Raw genomic sequence first — 23,207 nt, 5'->3', positions numbered from 1 at the left:
GAACAGATAAATGTATTTGGGGGTGGGAGGGTTAAATCTCCCTGGAGAATGAAATGGCAATCCATTCCAGTATTCTTGCCTGGAAAATTCCATGGACAGAGGAAGACAACCGTAAGGAGGAAGAAAATTTAGACTCTGCCTCAAAACCAGGGGCCCGGGGGTGGTACTCTGAAGTCCCTCTCGGGCACCCGGAGCCCAGCCTTGGGGGTGTGGCCTTGTGCTGCCCGGGGTTGGGGCGGGGACTGCTCCGGGCCACGCCCCACTCTGATAGAGGCCAAGGACGCCGCACCTACAGTTCCGCTGCGCACTACGTTCTGCACCGGGTGAGTTAAGGTGATCCAGGTGAGTCCCGGCCCCTGTGGGCAGCGAAGAGAGTGGGCCTCGGGGTGGGGGTGGGGGGGGGCACTTCAGCTTCTGCGCTGGGCACTGCCCATATCTCTGCCATCTCTAGCTGAACCCAACCCTAGCCAGCTTGCTCGCTGGCTCCCTTCTTTTTTCTACCTTTCCAACCCCTTTGCCCTCCATCCTCCCTATGATGTAGTGAGTGGAACGTCTGAGTCAGGCTAGCCTCGCTATCTGAAACTCAGGGAGATTCTCAAGGTCAACGCTTCCTCAGTTACTTCCTTTTTTCTCCCCCGTTCCCTGAGCTGTGTTGACCCCGGGCGCTTTCTTTCTGCCTCCCGGAGCCCACCCGACTTTGCCAACTGCATCTCTGGTGCACAGGATGGGCGCGCAGGGCACTGCAAGAGCAGCTGGCAGTGCAGGCCTGATGGGTGACACAGGTTTTTAAAGTGGCCTGCAAGCGCTGCGCCAGCTGCGGCTGTGCATGTGTTGCTAGGAAGTTTCCGGGAGGGCCTCCCAGGGAATTGTGTTTATTTTCCTCCGGCCTCATAGAAACATTTTTCCGTATGTTTGTATTGGAACCTACGAGTGGGTCATTTCCTACCTCCTCCTTAAAGCAAGAGAGGAGGCGGAATCTTCGTTTAGATTCTGTCTTGAATTTCAGAGGAGCCCTTCGTCTGATGTGGATGCAGGGAGCCCTAGGGCCCCAGGGGTGGGGCAGCTGCAGGGCGGTGGAAGGGGCTGGGGGCTGATTGGTAGCTTATTCCCCGATGTTCCGGCTTCTGCTAACACTTTCCTGAAGAAGTTTACCGCTACATTGTAGCTTCGGGGACCAGAGTGTGGGAAAAGAGGTAAAGGAAAAGCAGAGACAAAGAGTGTGGGTAGAAGAGCCTCGGGCTTGTGGCGTTAATCCTCTAGCAGAGAAAAAGGGTTCTCGAGGGAAGGACTCCCAACTGCCCTGCAGATGTGGCTCTTTGCAGGTGCTGTAGACCTGGGCGTGGTCGTGTGGAATTGCCGCAGATGTTAGATTTCTCTGTCCGTGGGAGCTGGAGCAAGGGCACCCCATGGGAAATCTGTAGATCATCGGGAGCCTACAGTTTCTGGGAAGCCCCCAAGGTTACTGGTCAAAATTACAGTCTGTGTTTAATTTAGGTCAACCAATTCAGTAATGAGCATATAGTACCATAGTCAGGGAATTGTTTATTCTCACAGAAGTTAAATTTAACTGAGTTTAATACGTTTATATCTAAAATCCAAACAAATACTTTCTGCCGGGAAAGACATTCTGTTAAGCTTCCCTCCTGACACAGTGTTACAGAAATAGAAAACTTTGTCAAGCCATTCCCCACCCCACTCCCAAATGATGTTACTATATATAAAACAGAGATACTGCTAGAGGTACTGTGTCCAGTCACAGAAACCGCATTTCGGGGCTTATTCCATAGATAAGGAACAAAACTGGAGAAGGGCAGTCTTACCCCTTATTTAGACTTAATCCTGCCAGTTTAGGGTTCTGCAGAGATGCAGTTTGTGAAGGAGAACCTCTTAAGCTGGAGAATAGTAAAGGAGCTGAACCTACATGGAGAAATCTGGAATGAAGTGAATGACAAATCAATCTATCAAAAAGTAATTTAGTGCCAGCTGCACAGATAGCAATATCTAAATATATTCCCTATGAAGTGAAGTGAAGTCTCAGTCGTGTCCGACTCTTTGCGACCCCATGGACTGTGGCCTACCAGGCTCCTCCGTCCCTGGGATTCTCCAGGCAGGAATACTGGAGTGGGTTGCCATTTCCTTCTCCAGGAGATCTTCCCAACCCAGGGATCGAACCTGGGTCTCCCGTATTGCAGGCAGACGCTTTACCATCTGAGCCACCAGGGAATCTATATTCCCTATATTTCTATTTAAATATTCTGAATCTGTATTCAGAACAGCCTTGCCAACCACAATTGATCATGAACTGTTTACCTTTTTTAAAAGCAATATTTGTTTAAAAGAATACACTGCTACGGTTTTTTGCAACTGGTTTCATTAATACTACTTATGAGTATATTTATAATACTACTTATGAGTATACCATCCTTTTGAAAAAGAAGAATTCAGAAGTTACCAGGTAGGTTACTACTATGTAAAATAGAATTTTTGTATTGCCCTGTCTGGTGGCTAAGAGGTTAAAGCATCTGCCTCCAATGCGGGAGACCCGGGTTCGATCCCTGGGTTGGGAAGATCCCCTGGAGAAGGAAATGGCAATCCACTCCAGTATTCTTGCCTGGACAATCCCATGGACAGAGAAGCCCAGTAGGTTACAGTCCACGGGGTCGCAAAGAGTCAGACACGACTGAGCGACTTCACTTTACCTTACCCTGTCTCTTATGTTGTCTACCTATTTTCCTATGGGGAAGTTATACTACCTTCCAAATATTATTTGCAAATACCTTTAAGGATTTCGGCAATTAGAATCATCAATCCTCTGTTACCCTCTGAGTTCTTTCTTGAGTCCACTTACTCATTAACTGGAACTTGTATTCTAATATTTTGATGCCTTAATTCAATCTGTTTTATTTAACAGCCTAAGAAATTGATTTTTATCTATATGCTTTTTTTACTTCTCCAGCCTAAGAAATGTGAATGATTGTGACACAGCTTCAGTTTAAGTACAGACAGGCCTGAAGAGTTAGCCTTGTTTCAGACAAGCGCCGCCGCCTGTGCAATTCTTTCATTCAGAGGGACTCTGAATGGAGACTCACGGGAACTCAGCAACTGCTAAGAACTACCTACAGTCCACCCACATTTCTTGTGATGGAAAATCCAAGTGGTGTCAGTGTGACTCAGAGGTTTTTTTGTTCCTCTTCAGAAGTCAGAGCTTAGTTTCACTCTGCCGCTCCGATCCTATATAATGCTAATTAAGGGACAGGCTATATGGGAATCATAATATAAGAAGTGCCAATTTCGTGCTGCTTTGCTCCTTAGAAACCTGTACACCTGAAAGATTAGAAGTTGTTGTTTTTTTTTATTTTCTGTAATATCTCCTCTGTCATACTGCAGCGCTGCTGCTGCTGCAGCTAAGTCGCTTCAGTCGTGTCCGACTCTGTGCGACCCCATAGATGGCAGCCCACCAGGCTCCCCCGTCCCTGGGATTCTCCAGGCAAGAACACTTGAGTGGGTTGCCATTTCCTTCTCCAGTGCATGAAAGTGAAAAGTGAAAGTGAAGTCACTCAGTCGTGTCCGACTCTTAGCGACCTCATGGACTGCAGCCTACCAGGCTCCTCCATCCATGGGATTTTCCAGGCAAGAGTACTGGAGTGGGGTGCCATTGCCTTCTCCAACTTCAGTGCTAACACTCATTAAAAAGAAAGGAAAAAAAAAAAAAAACTTGGACCTTTTCCAAGTTTTTTTCTTCTTGCAATTAGAAAGCTCTCGGGCTTTAATCAGTCACAGACTTGGAGTTAATTATTAGCTTTCTATTCTCGTTAATGTATTTTATCCTCAGGAGAGGGTCTGGGGAAGTAAAAAAGTTGCTCCCCAACCTTGTTGAGAAAGGATATATAGCCAAGGGTTTAGAGCACGACTCTTGAGCCAGAGCACCTGGCTGTGTGTGAATCTAGGCTTTCTCTGTGATAGCTGCGTGTTCTGGGCAAATGGTTTAACCTTCTCATGTTCAGTTTCCTCATCTGCAAAATGGAGTGATAATATATCATAGGGATGCTGTGAGGATTTAGATGAGTTAATATTGATGAACTACGTAGAACTGTGTTTGACACATAGTAAATAATGTAAATACTAATAATGATGTTCTTAATAATCACTGACTTTCCTACCACCCTTTGTCTCGTCTGTATCACTACTCTCCAGCCAACACTGGCCTCCTTTTTCTTCCTTATGCAAGTGAAGCCCTTGTCCTTTCTCTGCCTCTGCACTTGCTGTTTCCTCTACGATATTCTCACATCACATCCTTCAGAGACCTTCGTTCAGTCTCTTCCCCTCCTCCCAAGTTGTCGTCCTCCTTTTGACTCCATTTTCTGGAATGTCAGGACTTCCTTTCTCTGTCTTGATGACCACTGTGACCCTGCACTGCACGTGGCACCCAGCATTCCGTAGGGGATAACACGGGGAAGGCCTCAGCTTGAGGCAATACTGAGGAAGTAAGTAGGTGTGGACTTGGTTACAGTGAGCATTCCTTCCGATGAAATGGTTTGCTCTGAATGGATTGGATCAAATCAGCTCCCTTGAATGAACTGTTGTTGCTCGGTCTTTGTGCCCCATGGACTGCAGCACGCCGGGTTTCCCTGTCCCCCACTGCCTTCTGAAGTTCTCTCCAGTTCATGTCCGTTGAGTCAGTGGTTCTATCTAACCATCTCACCCTCTGCCGCCCTCGTCTCTCTTTGCCTCTCCCAGCATTGGGGGAATGCGTTGTTACAAGAGTTTTATTCTCTTCTGCGTCCCATGACTTCTCCCTATTCCCCCCGCTGTCCTCTGAGGTTGGTGCCCTTCGACCATGGGACATGTTCTGCAGCCTGTCCCTGGGATCACGCCTCCCTGGAGGCCGGGCTCCAGATGGTCCATGGTGGCTCAAGGCTTCTAGGCCAGCACATCAAGGAACTCTTGCCCGTAGGGTCAATAATTCTTGGCTCAAGAATCTGTTTGGGAGAATTCATCACTGCACAAACAAGGGAACCCAGGATTTGTTCAGTCTTATAGTCTAGTATTCTTCGATTCCTGATGAGCTGACTTAGCAGTTCTTCCCAAGGGCAGTTCCATTAGGCGAGTGAGTGTGTTCAGTGTGTTTTCACGCTGAAGTCAGACTCCAGAGAAGAAGAGAGCAAGTAATTTGCTTTGACCTTAACAGAGTGTGGCTCAGACGGTAAAGCGTCTGCCTGCAGTGCGGGAGACCCAGGTTCGATCCCTGGGTTGGGAAGATGCCCTGAGGAAGGAAATGGCAACCCACTCCAGTACTCTTGCCTGGAAAATTCCGTGGACTGAGGCGCCTGGTAGGCCACAGTCCATGGGGTCGCAAAGAGTCGGACACGACTGAGCGACTTCACTTAACAGAGTATGCCTGTCAGTGCAGGCTCATCCGACATAACCAGGAAGCATTCACTCAGACTTGAGCATCAAGCTGGTCCTTCACCAGCCCCTCTCCTGCTCCCAGCGAGTATAGTGGTATAGCCATGTGTCCTCAGCTCTGACAGTTCACCAAAACACTGGAATTAAAACGACATCTGTGAGGCTTCCTTATGGCCCCGGGGTAAAGAGTCTGCCGGCCTATGCAGGAGACATGGGTTCGATCCTTGATCCAGGAGGATCCCACGTGACTGCAGAGCAACTAAACCCACTGCCCCACAACTACTGAGCCTGAGCTCTAGAGCCCAGGAGCTGCAGCGACTGAGCCCACATGTCATAACTATTGATGCTCCACAACAGAGAAGTCACTGCAACGGGAAGTCCATACACTGCAAGTATAGAGCAGCCCCCTGCCTGCCACAAGTAGGGAAGGCCTGCACAGCAGCAAAGACCCAGCACGGCTGAAAAAGATAAACAAGTATTTTTTTAATGGCCTGTGGAACTTAAATATTTTATATTCCAAGCTGTGGCTACTTAATCTTCAATGGAATGGATTTGGATCGTAGGACGTTTATCTCTTAAAAAGACAGCTCTTCCATTCCCCTGAGTTATAGCTGACTTCCACCTGCTGAGTGTTCTGCTAGCAGTGTTGATGAGGAATTAAAGAATGTGAGAAACTCAGAGAGACCCACTTTATGATCTGCCTCTGCTGTTTGCCTCACTTGAATTAATAATTGAGACTGGAGAAGTGATGGCCTGCCTACTCAACTGACTTTTCATTTTTAGCCCTTGGAGAATTGCCTACTGAATATGCAAAACAATTGTGGAGAATAGTTCTTCTTTCCTTCTCTTCACTGTCCATGTCTTCCTTTTAAAATCTAGCTGCCATTTGAAACTTTGACTCTCAAACAGATTTTACCATCTGTTTAGCATAGAAGTTTACCAGACTGGCATTTCAGAAATGTAGGGTGAGCCCAAAGAAACTTTTCTTGCTCTCCCATCATGGAAATAGAGAATTACTTTTGCGCTACTTCTCTCCAAGCTCTTAACTTTCTCCATGGAGCTTTATATGGGCTCAGCTGTCTTGCCTGGAAATAATTTTCAGGCCTTTTCCTTTGTAGATATATCTGGAGGCAGAAACGAGGCTGGATGACTACTTCATTAAAAGGGTATAGGCTGAGTAGACCTCTGGCACAACTTCTGAGTTTTTGGAACCACCTCCCAGTGCTGGGTACTCATAGAAGTCCATTTGATATGGTCAGATGAAGCCCTTTAAGTTACCATCCTTGTACTATTCTCATGAAAAAATACCACGTAAGATGTAAAGTAAGGAAGATTGAATTAATTGCACAGGCAGCCAAATAAGGATTTTAATGAAGTCCTGGGGAATGACGCCCAGTCAGCTGTCGGCGCTCTAGCATTGGCCCACTCCTGGTACATTAACAATAATAATAATAATAATAATAAAAACTTGAGAAATTGCTGTACCGATGGAGAAGAGCAATCTTGCAAATGGAAGTAGGGGTTACCATTGCCCACTCTGGCTTTTATTTATTTGTTTGAGGGCAGAGAGGGAGTTGAAAGTTGAAATGCTCTCTCCCTTGAAATATTTGATTGTTTTCATTTAGTAAAAGATAAGTTGTTTTAACTTCATGACTCAAAAGTCATAAATTATTTGAGACTGTTGCCCAGTGCTCCAGCTTGCCTTTTGCTCCATTTGCGCACGGCTGATTGTGCCTGGGGAATTTCTGTTGGCAGCTCCGAGGGAGTGGAGTGAATAGTGAAGGAGAGCTTTACCCCAGGAGGACTCTGCTGAGTGTAATTCAGGAAGTTCTCTGATTAATCCTTTTGTAACTGAAGGAACCCCTGCCCCATTGAGATAAGGGGAGTGCTGGCAGAAGCGGGAATCGGAGGAAATAGTAAGTGAAGTATAAGCACTGCCGTGGTGGTGTTTCTCGGAGAGTCAGCCAGTCATTCCTGGAGGAGAGTACCTAAGCCAGATAGCATTATGAACCCCATGCATTCAGGCACTGGAAAAGAGCGTATCTTCTAGGGGTGAGACAACACAGCCTCATTTGAGTCCTAAAGTGAGACTTGAAGGTGGTGCCTTGTAGCTTTTATAAAACCCACTGCCTATTCACTGGTTGTACCAAAGACGTTGCTCCAAGTCCTGCTCCTTCCACCGCAGACGTCAAGGCCCCGCAAGTCACCAGGGTACCAGTGTTTTCTGATCTCCCCCTAGAAACCCACTGGTCTGCTCCCATGCCCCACCTGCTTAACTACGCTTCCTAGGTTTTTTCCCTCCAACCTGATATGTGCTCAGAAAGTTATGTTTGGCCAGTAATAAACATTTTGATAAATAAAAAAGTTACAAACAGAAATGCTGCTGTTTAAATATATATATTATAGGAGTAATTTGGTTTCTAAGGCATTCTCAAAATATGCGAGCATCCAAAGGTAGAGCCCGAGGCTGGTGAGGGTCCATCGGGAAGAAAGGCTGCCTGGGAAGGGGTAGGACTCGCACAGGCCGCATTGGCGGGACTGGACAGTGGGAGCGAATTCAGGAGGGAGCGCTGCCTGAGATGTATTCCCTTACAGCCCACTTGTCTCTTGACCTTCGACACATGGACTCCACTTTCTACTATTCCCCTAAAGCCTGGCCGCACAGGGTCCCCCTCACCAAAGTCAAGGGCATATTCTGTTCATGATTCTTCACAGAGGGGTCCACTTCTTTTCAGAATTCTTTCTTCCTTACCTTTAGGGTCTCTCCGTTTTCATACCTGGAAAGCTCTTTGCATGTGTTGGAGTTGAATCCACCCCAAGGCTCACGTGGTTCACGATGGTCATGTTTGCTTAATCAAGCGCCTTTCCCTTTGGAAAGTGATGCTTCCTCTGCCAACACTTAACAGTTGCATACCCTTTCTTCTTCTGCTCATCTCATCTTAGTCCCTTGAGGGAGAAGCAGAAGTATTGAAACGTTACATGGCGTGTAAAGACCCTCTCGTAGCCTGGACCTGACTCTCTAACCTTGTCTCCAGCTGTTCTCACCGTTCATTGGAGTCCAGGCCTTTCCTTACCCAGAGCCTTTCTTTGCACTTGCTCTTCCCTCTGATTGGAAGGTTCTTTTCCTCAGTGTTGCATGTCTGTTTCTTCTACATTCATGTGTCAGAGCAGATGCTGGCTGCAGAAAAGCGATCTTCCCGCAGATGATCCTGCTGTAGTGGCCCCCTCCCCCAGCCATCCCCTTTGCACCACTGCCTCGTATGTTCTCCGTAACAGTCACTGCTGAGGACTTTCCTGGCGGTCCACTGGTTAAGAATCTGCTTTGCAATGCAGGCGATGCAGGTTCAATTCCTGGTTGGGGAACTAAGATCCCACATGCTGTGGAGCAACTAAGCCTGCATGCCACAGCTAGAGAATCTGTGCACCATAATGAAGGGTCCTGCATGATGCAACTAGGACCTGATGCGGCCGCATGCACACACACACACACACACACACACACACAGAGTCATTGCTCTCTCAGGTTGACTTTGCGTATTTCATGTCAGTCCTCTGTCATTAGAATGTCAGTGCGTTGAGATCAGGACGGCATCTTGTCCACTGCTGTATTCCAGCACCTAAACAGTGCCTGGCATAGAACAGACACTTTGTATACTGTGGTTGAATAAATGAATTAAATGTTCTCATGCTGTCCACACTAGGAAATTAACTTCTTCTGTCATTATGCTGTCCACATTAGGAATCTAATAGACCAGCTTTTTGCCAAATTTGAATCTATCCCAAACTATCAGAATTAATTCCTAAGTCAGAGCACATTACTGATTTGTAGAAAAGTCGATATCCTCCTTACTTAGGAGGTATTCACATAGATGGACAGATATGTATACTTGCCAGGACGTATGATATGTCTTTGTGTTTGGATCAACATTTAATAAGTGTTCATACCAGATGCTTAGTCTAGCTTATCTCATTTAACTCCTCAAACCATCCTGTGAAGTAAAAAGCATTCTCCAGTTTCGCAGAGAAATTAAATAGCATTTACAAGCTCCCAGAGGTGGGGTCTGAACATGAGTCTAACTGCAGCATTCTCACTGTCTGTGCTTCCTTAGATTTTCCCATAGCAGAAGACAAATCATAAACAGTATTCAAGTCTGCTAGGAATAAAAACATTCCCAAAAGGATTTCTGCTATTAAATAAGAGACAAGAATTTTCTAAATAAAAAGGAAAACTAATTCTTTGTAAACCTTCAGTTTAATGTTCTCTCAACTGTTTTGACTTAAGTGTGCCAGGAAGCAGTTAACTAGAAGCAAATACCTCTGTAATTACAGAGGAGAGAATAGAAACGCTTCTGTCCTATTTCTGCCTTTCCCCAACCCATGTAGCTTCATTTTTTTTGTTGTTTTTGTTTTAGCTTCATTTTTGAGAGGAGTTTTTAAAAATATTTGTTTTGGCTGCATCAGGGCCTGGTTGTAGCATCTTTTTTTTTGTAGTGCGGGCTTAGTTGCCCCTTGGCATGTGGGATCTTAGTTCCCCAACCAGGGATCAAACCCACATCCCATTGATTGAGAGGTGGATTCTTAACCAATGGACCACGAGGGAAGGCCCTGGTGGGGAGTTTTTGTACCTGGTTTCTGTTTATTGCTATGAGGGAAAAATCTGGAATTGAGTATTTGTTTTCTTATTTGCCTACTTCCTCCAATAGAACATGAACTTCCTGAGGGCAGGGGCCAAATCCAGCGTATCATCTTCTCTCTTACACCAGCCCATGGAGCAGCCGTAGTAGCCACGCAATGAACCCGACAAGTCAATGAACACGCGCTCAGCCCCATGCAGTAGGAGGGGTCTGGCTACAGGGGGGGTTGCATGACTAGAGCTTGCTGATTTCCATGGTCTGTGCTAGAAGCCTACTTCCTTCTGGACGCTCCTGCTTCTCAGATAACCTGTTATAACATGCTGGCTATTAAGAGTTTGGAAAAAAGGGGCATGTGTGCAGTTATAAGCTATGTTTGCTCTCTTAAAATGGTAATTCAAAATTATAAATTCTTAAATATTTCCTATCATCATACATTCAAAGTGAAAGTGAAGTTGTTCAGTCGTGTCCAACTCTTTGCGACCCCATGGACTGCAGCCTACCAGGCTCCTCCGTCCATGGGATTTTCCAGGCAAGAGTACTGGAGTGGGGTGCCATTGCCATCACCTTTTATCACTGAATCAGAGCAAAGACAGTTAACGGAACATTAGCACACATAGTGTAACCTGATATATAACGTTCTTGGGTACTTACTATGTGGCAGGTAGCTTGATGGGTGTTTAGAGACAGTGTCCCTATTTAGCTTTACAACTACTGTATGAAGTGGGGTAGGTGCCATGATCATCTCCAGTTAACAGGCGAGGAAGTCGAGGCTGCTGAAAGACAGTGAGTAATTTTCTTGAGGACACACAGTGGAGTATGAGATCCAGATTCTAAACCCAGACAATTTGATTTCAGAACTGCACCCTTACCTGCAAGGCTGTGTACTGCCCTTAGTGAGTAAGTAACAGGGTTCAAGCTAAAAGTCAGGCCTGACTCTTTGACTCCATTATAACATACTGCCTGTTCCTTTGTCTCCTCAATTACTAATTATTGTCAGACCATTTTTTTTTTTTTTGCTGGTTTCTTTTTTAATTTACTTGTTTTTAATTGGAAGATAATTGCTTTACAATGTTGTGCTGCTTTCTGCTTACATCAGCATGAATCAGCTGTAGGTAACGTATGTCCCCTCCATCTTGAACCTCCCCACCTGACCCCTCCAGGTTGTCACAGAGCACCAGGTCGAGCTCCCTGCTCAGCCAGCAGAGTTCCGCTGGCCATCCCTTTTACATATGGCAATGTATATGCTCTAGAGCTACTCTCCTCCCCACAGAGTCCACAGGTGTATTCTCTCTGTCTGCATCTCTGTTGCTGCCCTGCTATAGATTCATCAGTACCATTTTTCTAGATTCCATATATATTCATTAATACATGATATTTTTCTCTTTCTGACTTACTTCACTCTGTATAACAGGCTCTAGGTTCATTTACCTCACTAGAACTCACCCAGATTTGTTCATTCTCATGGCTGAGTCATATTCCATTGTGTGTATGTACCACGGCTTTCTTATCCATTCATCTGCCGATGGACTTCTGGGCTGCTTCCGTGTCCTGGCTATTGTAAACAGTGCTGCAGTGAACACTGGGGTCCATGTGTCTTTTAGAATTGTGGTTTTCTCAGGGTATGTGCCCAATAATGGGATTGCTGGGTCATATGGTAGTTTTAGTCCTAGTTTTTAAAGAAATCTCCATACTGTTCTCCATAGTGAGTGACTTTATCATTTTACATTCCCGTGAACAGTACAAGAGGGTTCCCTCTTTAATCCTCATTCTGTCTAGCATTTATTGTTTGCAGATTTTTTTTAATCATGACCATTCTGACCGGTGTGAGGTGAAACCTCGTTGTAGCTGTGATTTGCATTTCTCTAATAAGTGATGTCGAGCATTTTCCCACGTGTTTCTTAGCCATCTGTATGTCTTCTTTGGAGAAATGTCTGTTTAGGTCTTCTGTTAGGCCATTTTTCATATAACTTTTGGGCATATATTTGCTCATTTTAGACATGCTAGAAAGGTACAAAGGAAAATCTAATTCAGCCATCTAAAAATAACTATGCTTATGATTTTGATATTTCCTTCTTTAATTTTTTCTATTATTGAGAAAACTAAGATATACACTTTGTTGTCTTTTTTTAACCTAACATTCTGTATTTTAAATCTGTTTCACCATCTGAAATATTTCACTATTTTTGATAATTATATTCTATTTTATGGCCATCTTATTTATTTAGGTAGTCCTCTTTGTTTGGACAACTGTACCATTTATGTTTTTGCTGTTATAAACAGTGCTGAAGTGAATGTCTTTGAACCATATCTGTTTGCCTTCCTGATTACTCCCTTAGGATTCCCAGTAGAATTATTAAGCATTTTAAAAATATGAACAGTATAAAGCATACTGCCTGCTTTCAGGCTGTTGTCCAGATGGTTCTGTTTTACATGTCCCCCAGAAGCATGTAACACTGCAAAGTAACTAACTAAATTTTTATTTGTACAGATCATAAATTTTAATCTTTACAGCTGGTGTGTGACTAACCTTGAAAACTGCATGAAAATTAACAAGTGCTATTATACAACCAAGATAGTTACAGAGTAATCTATACTGGTCATGAAAGTTCAGTTCCAAAAGGACCAATATGTGTCTGTCACCATGTAGAAGGCAAAGTCTAGGGCAGAGTTCCCACCCCACGAACCTTATCTTGCTGGGTGGATATATGGGTTGCTGGTGACACAGAGCAGGTATATAATCAATGAACCGTGGTGTGCAGTCCGAATGAGTGCTCCTGTCAAAGGGAGGTTTATGTTCCACATATCAGCTTCTCAAGCCTGTGCCTGGGAGCTATCTACTAGCTGCGGGCGGCCCAGCCTTGGGTGTGACTGGTGCTGCCTGGCACACGGCTGCTGTGAACTGAAGTGCCTCCCCTTTCCCAGTGCACACACCCGAACCCACGACAGGTTGCAAGTGTCCAGCTCTCTGTCCTGGATTTCTCAGAAAATAGGGATTCGTCAAATGAAGATTTTTTTTTTTTTTTTTGACCCCTACGTGAAGTAAATGGATTCTTTTCTTAAAGAACAAGCTGTAAGCATTTTCAGTCCCCATGGGATTTGTGTCTTCATCAGCTATAGTGACAGAGCTTTTCTCTGTGCTCTGATCTCTTTCTCCAGGAATTCATACATCCAATTGCTTCCATTGTTTCAGTAGATACCTTAAGGGGGATAAAAAGGAAACTGACATGGATTAGGCACATGCTTGATGCCAGGCACTGTGCCGAGTGGAGGGATCATTTTGAAAGCCACCTGGACGTACAGCTTGCTTCGTTTATTCTACAGCTTTGTATAAGCACGCACTCTGTGCTTGGCACGGAGGATGCCGGACAGTTGGCTGCTGTCTCTATTCTAGTCCTGATCACGCCAGCTGGGAAGTGCTGGCTGCAGTGCCAGTGAAGCAGGACTCCTCACTGGGTAAAAGTGCATGGAGGTGTCTGGGCGGGCTGAACAGGCTTGGCTCCGGCATTTGTGCAGGTGTGTCCGTGGCCCCTGCAGGGAGAGCCTCGGGGAGGGCCTCCTCTCTCTTCCTGCCCCTGGCACATTTACAGTTTCTAAAACCACCTACTTTAGCATCGGACTCTAGGTCCCCCTTAATGTAAATTCTCTGCCCTTCAAATGTCTTGCTCCTGCTTCTGCTTGCCCCCACCCCGATTCCTTTCCCCCCAGTACCTATCACCACAGCAGCGGGTGAGGAGACACACTTTCATTAGGGTGTGACTGCCTGAGCATGTCCTCCAAAATTGCATTTATATTTGGAAGAGGAGCACAGTAGTGAACATTAATTTCTAATTGCAGATTTTCTTAAACATTTATGTATTAGTTATTTATTTGACTGCACTGAGTCTTAGTTGCGGCATACAGGGTCTTTAGTTGCAGCATTAGAACCCCTAGTTGCAGTATGTGAGATCTAGCTCCCTGACCAGGGATCGAACCCGGGTCCCTTGCACGGGGAGCATGGAGTCTTAGCCAGTGGACCACCAGGGAAGCCCCAAATTGCAGATTTTTGAGCAGTTGCCTTTCCAAGTTCATTGCCAGCAGTAGAAACATCTGCTCAGAACTCTGTCCTGCCACCTACCTTCTTCTACCCAAACCCTTACAGGCCAGAGAAACAGAGGCCAGTGACTTGGCCACGAATTCTAATGTTTTGCCAGGGCTAGTTGGAGTATTTGGGGGAAAATTCTACAGCCTGTTCTGGTCTTAGCGCTGCCTTCACCTCGCTACCTATGCCTCTATTTCCTTTTCTGTAAAATGGAACTTATGGGATTTGGGGGAAGATTACAAACATGCTGAAAAGTCACAGGGTGACCCCAGGCTGTGAGGGAGCCCAGCCTGCCATCCAAAGCTGAGGTCTGAATGGACTTTCAGCTTGGAAACTTTGATCTAAACCAGATAGGGAAGTAAGTCGTTCAGTCGCTCTTTGCGACCCCATGGACTATAGAGTCCATGCAATTCTCTAGACCAGATTACTGGAGTGGGTAGCCTTTCCCTTCTCCAGGGGATCTTCCCAACCCAGGGATCGAATTCAGGTCTCCCCCATTGCAGGCGGATTCTTTACCAGCTGAGCCTGACCGTATAATTCTTAAACAGGCAGCTTTTGGCATAGTCAGAGACAGCTTCATTTTCAGTAGCCTGTTTGGCCTAGACGTGTTGAACTCCAGGGTAATCAGGTAGTCGTGTTTATTTTAATTTTCAAAGAGGTGTGGTATTCACTCCATATTTTTGTTTTACTATCTACTACTAAAGCTTTCTCCCCAGGCTGATTTTCTAAACTCTGAAAATGACTAACTCTAGAAGAGAATGAGGGCAGGGGAGCTTGGAGGGCAACCAGAGACTCCTCGCTCTCTGCAGCCACACGTGATGGCCCAGGAGAGGCTGACCTGGTGATGACTTCGGCGCTGAGTCATGGGAATGGCCCTTTGCAGAATGTGTCCACAGTCCCAAAGAAGAGGGTGGGGGGTACCCCTCAGCGCACAGCTCCAGGTGAAGAAAGAATATAGCAAGGGAAGCTGATGGAAATTATTGTGAAACATGGTGAGGAGTGAGCAGATTTTAGGATTTTGTTTTCAAATGTTATTTTGCAGATTTAAGGGAAACTTAAACTTTTAAAGAGCTGAGCTGTTTACAGGCCCCAGATTCCACACTGAGAAAGATGCTGTGACTCTAGTGTCAATTCAGCTCTGAATCGTCAAGTGGAATTGAAAGGGGACATTGGAACCTAATCGGAATCTAAATTTGAATCCCAACTCTGCTACTTTCTCTTTTAGACCTTTGGAACATTACTTAATCTGTGGGCATTCTTTGGAAGATGGGGAAAATACCATCTGGTAGGGTTGTTAGTGAGGATGACTGGAAACATTTTGGAGCAGGGTAACCCTTCCAGGTTTACGGGAGAGATGGTAGCCAGACTGTTAGCAGGGATGGAAGCTCTAGCTGAAGGCAGAACACACAAAGGAGCTGTCGGCCTGCGGCATTTGTGCACGTGGTGGGCCAGCGGCTGAGAGCTCGGGAAGCGTTGTTGCTCTTTCTCTGTGCTGCTGTGCTCTTTGGACATCTGATGATAAAGCTCAGAGAGGTTGGAGGTAGCACCAACTACTTTGAAATCATTAGGGCTTCTTCCCAACCCCGTAGTTTTCTTCTCCTTGGCCTTCCTTCTTTCCCTCCTGGGGCAGGACAGGAACTCAAAGAGCTGAAACTGCCAAATACTGAAAAATGCTGAGATGCGCTTTTTTTCCTCCAAACATTTCATTAAGAAAATTTTTCAAACATGCAGAAAAGTTGAAAAAATTATACATTTATCATACATATATCTAACACAGGTTCTAGAATTAATATTTTGCTATATTAGCTTATATTGTCATTTTTGATACATTTCAAAGTAAGTGGCATTGCAGGCACCAGGACACGGCATGGGGTTAGTTTTGAAGTATTGATTTGACGAACACCTTGGGTTCTCCAAGAGCTGCTCAGAGCCCCGTTCTGCTTTTGAAGCACTAAAAACAATGCCTCCCCTTCCAGTGCGATGCTCCTGCTGCTGCACTGGCACGTGCCTCAGGATCCAAGGGAGGCCTAGAGGTTCCTGCCCTCAGAGTGTCCCCCATACCACCAGACAAACGAAAGCCTGGAGTCACCTTGCACTCACTGGTTTATACCCCGTTTCTCTCTCTCTCTTTCTGTTTTTCCCTTTTCGTCTGTCCGTCTCCTTCTGGTAATCTTTTAGCATTTTGCCTTATGAAATATTTCTTTAAATTGTGCTTTTTAGTGGCCAGACCATCCTGTGGCAATGACCCCTGCAGTGGTTTAGATAAATCTCACAAATGCAGTGTTGATCAAAGGAACTCCAGCACAGAAGAGCATGTGATTGTGAACTTTTCTGCGCGTATACTGCAGACTTCAGTCATTTTTTTAGAGATTCTGCTGGGTGGTTAATATCTCTGACTACCTCTTAGAGCCATCAGATCACTCACACCTCTTTTCCATCTGTAGGGATACACTTGCTGGTAACAGAGCATCGCACTCCTGAGACCTCCTGCGGCACAGCGCCCACGGTGCCGGGCAGCACCCTAATGTGTTCTTTCTCCCACAGAGTCAGGATGGCCGTGCTCTCTAAGGAATATGGTTTCGTGATTCTAACTGGTGCTGCCAGCTTCTTGATGGTAACTCATCTAGCCATCAATGTTTCCAAGGCCCGCAAGAAGTACAAAGTGGAGGTGAGTGGGAACACAGTGGTGCCCTTATAGGCGTGTCGGGGGCTAGAACCTGTTTTCAGCCACGGAGAGAGAGGTGAGATGCTAGTGGCGCTGGCACTGTCCCTATTAGAAACTCTGCCCCTGTCTGGCAGGAGCAAAGAAAGGAATACAGGCCCCTGCTAGAGAGTCGCTTCGGCCTGGTTTCCCTTTTGTCTTGTCTGTAGAAAAACCAGGTGTGCTTTTGTCTGGAGCTCTTTGCTGGGAAGAGAGTTATTTCCTAAAGGAGGTTAAGCAGGGAACTCCCTGGTGGTGCGGTGGGTTAGGGCTCCATGCTTTCACTGCTGAGGGCCTGGCTTCAATCCCTGGTTAGGTAACTAAGATCCCACAACCTTTGAGGTGTGGCCAAAGACAAAATAACATTTTAAAAGGGGGGGTGGTGGTAAATAGCAGTTGTTTTCTGGTGTGCCAGTTTAAAACGATGTCTTCTGGTGATTTTCCTGTCTCCCGAGTAGCAAAGAAGCACGTGGTGCCACAGTTATCCCGTGCTTGAACATTAAGACGTAGGGGGAAGGTCTATTGAATGCTTCCTTTAGTTCCAGCCCATCTAGAAGGGATAATGACTGAAGCGGTCCCTGGAGAGCAGCTTGAAATGTCTACTCTGTTGAATAATTATAATTGGGCTCCCTAAGTAGAACTCCGTTTAAAGTTCCCATGTCTAGTTTCTTTTTTTCAATGCACACATCCATTACCATTCTCACACACAGTTTCGGTTCCCCTAATAAGGGAACCTTAAAGAATGTGGTGTCTGATTGACTGCTGGCACAGAGCTGTTTCCCAGTTGCTGCTCATAGTACATCTCAAAGTGACCAGTGGCGGCATAATGTCAACGAGAGCACTGAATTTCGCGCATGCTGCCTCCATCCCTTGAATGGCACAGACATACAGCCTTGTTCTGGATATTAATAGACCCAGGCTGAATCTGCCTCTGAGAACGAGACCTCTCTCACTGCATGTATTTAAGCAGAAATTGAATGATCATCTACCAAAGTTATGACAGAAGATGCTTTGGGATACACTGTCTTTAAGGCTGATTTTAACTCTCAACACTGAATGCTACTCTTGGCCATATGATCACACGCACTTTGTTTTCACAGTATCCTACCATGTACAGCACTGACCCTGAAAACGGGCACATCTTCAACTGCATTCAGCGAGCTCACCAGAACACGTGAGTGCTGGCCCGGCTGGGCCCCTGAGACATCTGCAGAGTGGGTGCTTTCTGTCCTACACCTCAACCCTTGGTTTGCTGAGTAATTGCGATGATGATCATGGATACTCATTAAAAGTATCGTAAAATGTTTATGAACAGATTAAATATTAAGCAGAATTAAGAGTTGTTAGGATGGTGAGAGACTGGATAAAAGTTTTCTTTCCATTTCTTTTTTTAAATTGAAGGTGATTTACCTTGTTGTGTTCATTTCTGCTGTGTTATTTTCAGCAAGGTGATTCAGTTACACCTACATTCTTTTCCATGAGGGTTTTCCCCAGACTATTGAACACAGTCCCCTGTGCTATACAATAGGACCTTGTTGTTTATCCATTCTGCATATAATAGCTGACATCTGCTAACCCTAACCTCCACCCCATCCCTCCCCCAACATGTCTTTAAAACTACAGCACTCTTCTGCAGTATTTAAGTCTTCTCTAAACTGATGCTGAATGTCCCAGCCTAGGGGGTGAGAGGCTTTGAGCTCTGTAAGCAAGTGACTCTGATTCACCTCATCACTTTGTTAGCTTTGAGGTCTTGGATTCACTGTCTCCTGAGTTACCTCTAATGCCAAGCAAAGCAAAAGAAGGTGGATGATCTTAGTGGTCCGGCCTTCCGCCTCTACTCAATGATTATTTTTACTCTCAAATTTCTAACTTGGCAAGTAAGAATGTAAAAAGTTCTTAGCTTTACATGGACATACTTAAGTAGGGTGCTTTTCTTAAAAACAAGTTTTTTTCTATCTATTCCAGGTTGGAAGTGTACCCTCCCTTCTTATTTTTTCTAGCTGTCGGAGGTGTTTACCACCCAGTAAGTACTGAGCACACACAGCACAGGTGGTTTTTTTTTTTGAGGGGGGTGGTAGGTAGAGGAGGGAGGCATCTAATTAGATTTAGTAGATTTAATTCACTGAGCCTTTGGGGAGAGAAGAGGAAATGAACATTTAATGAACATTTTGATGTCTAGGCACCATATATTTTTAAAGAATTAAATTCTGTTACTTCTTACAAGAAGCTTCCCTGATGGCTTAGACGGTAAAGCGTCTGCCTGCAATGTGGGAGACCCTGGTTCGATTCCTGGGTCGGGAAGGTCCCCTGGAGAAGGAAATGGCAATCCACTCCAGCACTCTTGCCTGGAAAATCCCATGGACAGAAGAGCCTGATAGGCTACAGTCCACAGGGTCGCAAAGAGTGGGACACAACTGAGCAACTTCACTTTCACTTTCACTTCTTACAAAGTTTCTTAAAGCAGCTAGAATTTTTCCCATTTTTTTTTCAATAGATGAGAAACCTCCTGAAATCTGTATAACTTTCTCAAGATCAAATAACTAGACTAAAAAAGTCATAATTTGAACCCAGGACTGTCTGCTCCTGTTCATGTTTATCGAGTTTTCCTTTGCTGTGTTTATTCAGGCAGCAGAAAGTTCCTGGACGCCTGAGGTTACTGCAGCGACCAAAACAGGCAGAGTCCTGGTCTCATGCACTGACTCTTAGCTGGGGTTACAGACGAGAAAGTAATGCAAGTATTGGGTTGGCCAAAGAGTTCATTTGCGTTTTCCCACATGGCTTATAGAAAATCCAGAACAGACTTTTTGGCCAACCCAATACATGATGTCAGTTCAGTTCAGTCGCTCAGTTGTGTCCGACTCCTTGCGACCCCACGCACTGCAGCACGCCAGGCCTCCCTGTCCATCCGCAACTCCTGGAGTCCACCCAAACCCATGTCCATTGAGTCGGTGATGCCATCCAGCCACCTCATCCTCTGTCGTTCCCTTCTCCTCCCGCCTTCAGTCTTTCCCAGCATCAGGGTCTTTCCCAGTGAGTCAGTTCTTCGCATCAGGTGGCCAAAGTATTGGAGTTTCAGCTTCATGCACCGTGTAGTATGTTAGAAAGTGGTGCACCCCACAGAGGAAGCACAAGCGGGGATGGTGGAGAGGGAATGCTGGGGGCCCAGGGCTGAGCGGCGCAGTCAGGAGGGGTTCCTTGCTGCGAAGGTGACACTTAGGCAGTTGGGAGGGAGCACATGCCTCCAGACACCCCCAGGCGGGGATGGGCAGGGGAGGCCCTGGAGCAGGAGCCGGTCTGGTCTGCCTGGCGCGCAGTGAGCAGCACGGCTTCGGCGGTGGGCAGAGGGTGAGGGCAGGGCCGAGGGGGGACCTCGGCGCCTTGGAGGCTGCTGTGGCCCTGTGAGCCCTAGGTTTGGTCTGCACTGCACCTTATCTAAATAAAGCAAGGTTCTCTGGTTAGTTGCTGTTTGGGTCTTGCTTTGGACAGAAACTTTCCTTTCAACGGGCCAAATGTCCCCTCCATTGGGTTGTGACCGGAGGACCGGTACCTCACATTTCAGGTTCTGAGACTTCATAAGCCTCTGCCCCTGTCCTGCACCCCAGGATCCTGTTCCTTGAGCTTAGTTCTTTAAAAATACTCTGAGACTACTCTGAGGACAAGTGCCTAATGCAGCTCCTGGGTTTACAGAGTAACCTAATAGAGGCTACAGACCTCCTAGATAGAGACATATGTGCCTGGGTGTTTATTGATAGTTGTTTCATACGCCTACTGATATTTAACACTCCCTAAAATCATGGAGACAAACAAATAAAAACCCTGAAGTAGGAACCTCACCCCACTGATGACAGTGCTGAGTTGGAAAGATGCTTGAGGACTGTGGCACCCAGTGACTCACGTCCTCACCTCTTCTCTCTCCTTCTTCCTGGCCTCCTTTGGACCACATGGTTCGTCACCCCAGGAGGGCGGCCAAATGGAAGGATTTTTCCATCTCTCATGAGTTTTTCCTCTGTCTTCTGAAGGATGTTGGAAACAGGGAGACTGTCCCCCAACAAGGCTGCGTATTCTGGGGTTCAGAACATAGCACCCTCTCTGGCTTTTTCTGGGCGAGCCCCACACTTAGGCGTAGGGCACAGCATAGCCCCTCGGAGCGCTCTGGGGCCCTCACTGATGAAGCAGCACTCAGCAGTGGAGCGCCTAGGCCACTGCCCACAGCGCTGCCCACAGCCCTGCCCCCAGCCCTGCCTCTCTATTGGCTTCCTCTCCTGCTGCCCTGAAGCCCCTAGGCCTGCCTCTCCAGAGCAGAGGCACCGTGCTCTAGCACCCTGACTCCTCCAGGGCAAGCCCGGCGGTTCCTGCCATCCCACCTCCCGAGGAGCAGGCCAGCAGTCAGGTCTGCGAGCAGTGCACAGAAGGACCACAGTGCTTTGATTCTCCTGACTGAAAGCAATTGCATTCTACCCTCACTTTGGTAGGGAGTACTTTACCATATCTGTGAAATCGTTAACTTTTTATTAAAGTGTGTAATCAATCCTCGATGTCAATAAACATCTGCCTGTTTCTTGAATGCAAACGCTGACAGAGCCCTTCTATTTTAGCGTGTAGCTTCTGGCTTGGGCTTGGCCTGGATCGTTGGACGAGTCCTCTATGCTTACGGCTATTACACTGGAGGTAAGGACACGCTGCTGTCTGTCAAGGAAACAAAGTTAAAATCCTGCGCTACTGCACTTCCTGCTTAGCAAGGCTTTTCAAAAAGCAAAGTACCTTAATTTACTTTGTCTTTCTGTAACTGGATAACCAAGTTGTAGCTATCAAAGTAACTTGATAACCAAGGTGAGAGATTGGTTATCTTCTTTACTTTTGTTAACCTTTGAATAGAATTTAATAACAAAGCTCATTTTTATTGAACATTTTCAGTGTGTCTGTTGCTCTTCCTTAGAACAGCATAGCATTTACATAGAACAGCATAGCATAGCTGTTCCTTAGAACACTATAAACAACCTCAGCGTATGTCGTTTAGCCCTGTAACAATTGCATGACATAGACAGTATTAATATATAGATGAGGAAACAGGCTTAGAAAGATTAAGACAGAGCTACTAAGTGTAAACTAGAAAGCCAGGATTCAAACCCAGGCAGGCAGACTTTAGATCTCCCGCTCCTCAGCAGTACTATAAATGGTGTTTCTGAGAGACAAGTGGGGAAGGGACTCTTCTGGCTGTGCTTACCTTTCGGAAGAGGAAAAAGGTTCCCAAAGATCCTAAATCAAAGGTGCTCTAATTGTTATCCTATAATTTGTTTTAAAGTCCAATACTATTGTGACGCTTTACATGCAGTATCTGGCAATTGACAGCTTAAGCTAAAGAGTTGCCTGACCTCTTAAGACCAAATGGTCTAACGTACAACCCCAAGTGCCTTGATAGAATGGCTGGTGGATGTTGACAGCATTGTAATTGTGGAGCGTCCCCAGTAACTTCTGTTCTTTCCTCTTTTTTTTAGAACCCAGAAAGCGGCAGCGGGGAGCCCTGAGCTTCATCGCCCTCATTGGCCTCATGGGCACCACTGTGTGCTCTGCCTTCCAGCATCTTGGTTGGGTTAGAACCGGCTTGAACAGTGGGTGCAAGAGCTGCCATTGAAGAATTACAGGGTTTTTGGAAACTCTCATTCATGTTGAGTGACTTTTATTTTCAGTTACATTTTTTTTTTCTTGAATAAAATCTTCGCTGGCGTGAGCCTCCTACCTAACCCTGACTCTATCATTTAATTCTTTTTGAGTCTTTATCTAAAATATAAGTATCCTGTTCCTACTAAATGAGCGAGGGGCCACAGGTATTAAGCACCCCTTCTACCCTGCCAGAGGATCTTTACTTAAGGTGTGAGCTGAGAAAATGTCTAATTGTGAAAATATTTGTAATCATGCCCACTGAGCCACCTGGGAAGGGCCCCCACAATCATGACATGGCAGTGAAAACCTGAGGCTTGAGGGAAAATCTTTTTGTGCTAGTTGGGATATAAGATTCTCTTATCACTTGCTAATATATAGAATGACAATAGGATTTTAAAAAATCTCTCCTGAAGATTGCTTCTAATAGTTAAAAACTGAACGTGAAGTTGCTCAGTCATGTGTTACTCTTTGCAACCCCACAGACTGTAGCCTACCAGGTTCCTCCATCCATGGGATTTTTCAGGCAAGAATACTGGAGTGGGTTGCCATTTCCCTCTCCAGGAGATCTTCCTGACCCAGGGATTGAACCCAGGTCTCCCACATTGTAGGCAGACACTTTACAGTCTGAGCCACCAAGTGACAGACTAAGATTATGAGAGTTAATAAAGATGAATCTAATTTTCTGTATGTGTATGCTAAGATCTGATTGCATAGGTGCAAATGGAGG

General features: G+C 45.8%; 1 protein-coding gene across 2 annotated transcripts; it reads left to right on the top strand.

The window, feature by feature from the left end:
* The first annotated feature begins 220 nt into the window (after nt 1–220).
* On the top strand, nt 221–22,560 carry MGST3 (microsomal glutathione S-transferase 3). Of its 2 annotated transcripts, none has more exons than XM_052637492.1 (6): nt 221–342; nt 16,663–16,786; nt 17,920–17,993; nt 18,785–18,842; nt 21,415–21,487; nt 22,315–22,560. In XM_052637492.1, exons 2-6 carry the CDS (start codon nt 16,670–16,672, stop codon nt 22,449–22,451), a joined length of 459 nt encoding a protein of 152 aa, XP_052493452.1. In that variant the 5' UTR covers nt 221–342; nt 16,663–16,669; the 3' UTR covers nt 22,452–22,560. The 2 variants fall into 2 exon arrangements, with proteins under 2 accessions (XP_052493452.1, XP_052493453.1); XM_052637493.1 differs by having other exon boundaries at nt 222–323.
* Nucleotides 22,561–23,207: the final 647 nt, after the last annotated feature.

This window comes from Budorcas taxicolor, chromosome 3 (genome assembly GCF_023091745.1).
Source record: "Budorcas taxicolor isolate Tak-1 chromosome 3, Takin1.1, whole genome shotgun sequence".
In the NCBI taxonomy this organism is placed as follows: domain Eukaryota; kingdom Metazoa; phylum Chordata; class Mammalia; order Artiodactyla; family Bovidae; genus Budorcas; species Budorcas taxicolor.
The sequence above is the reverse complement of the archived record's forward strand: the minus strand, read 5'-3'. Positions and strand labels throughout refer to the sequence as shown.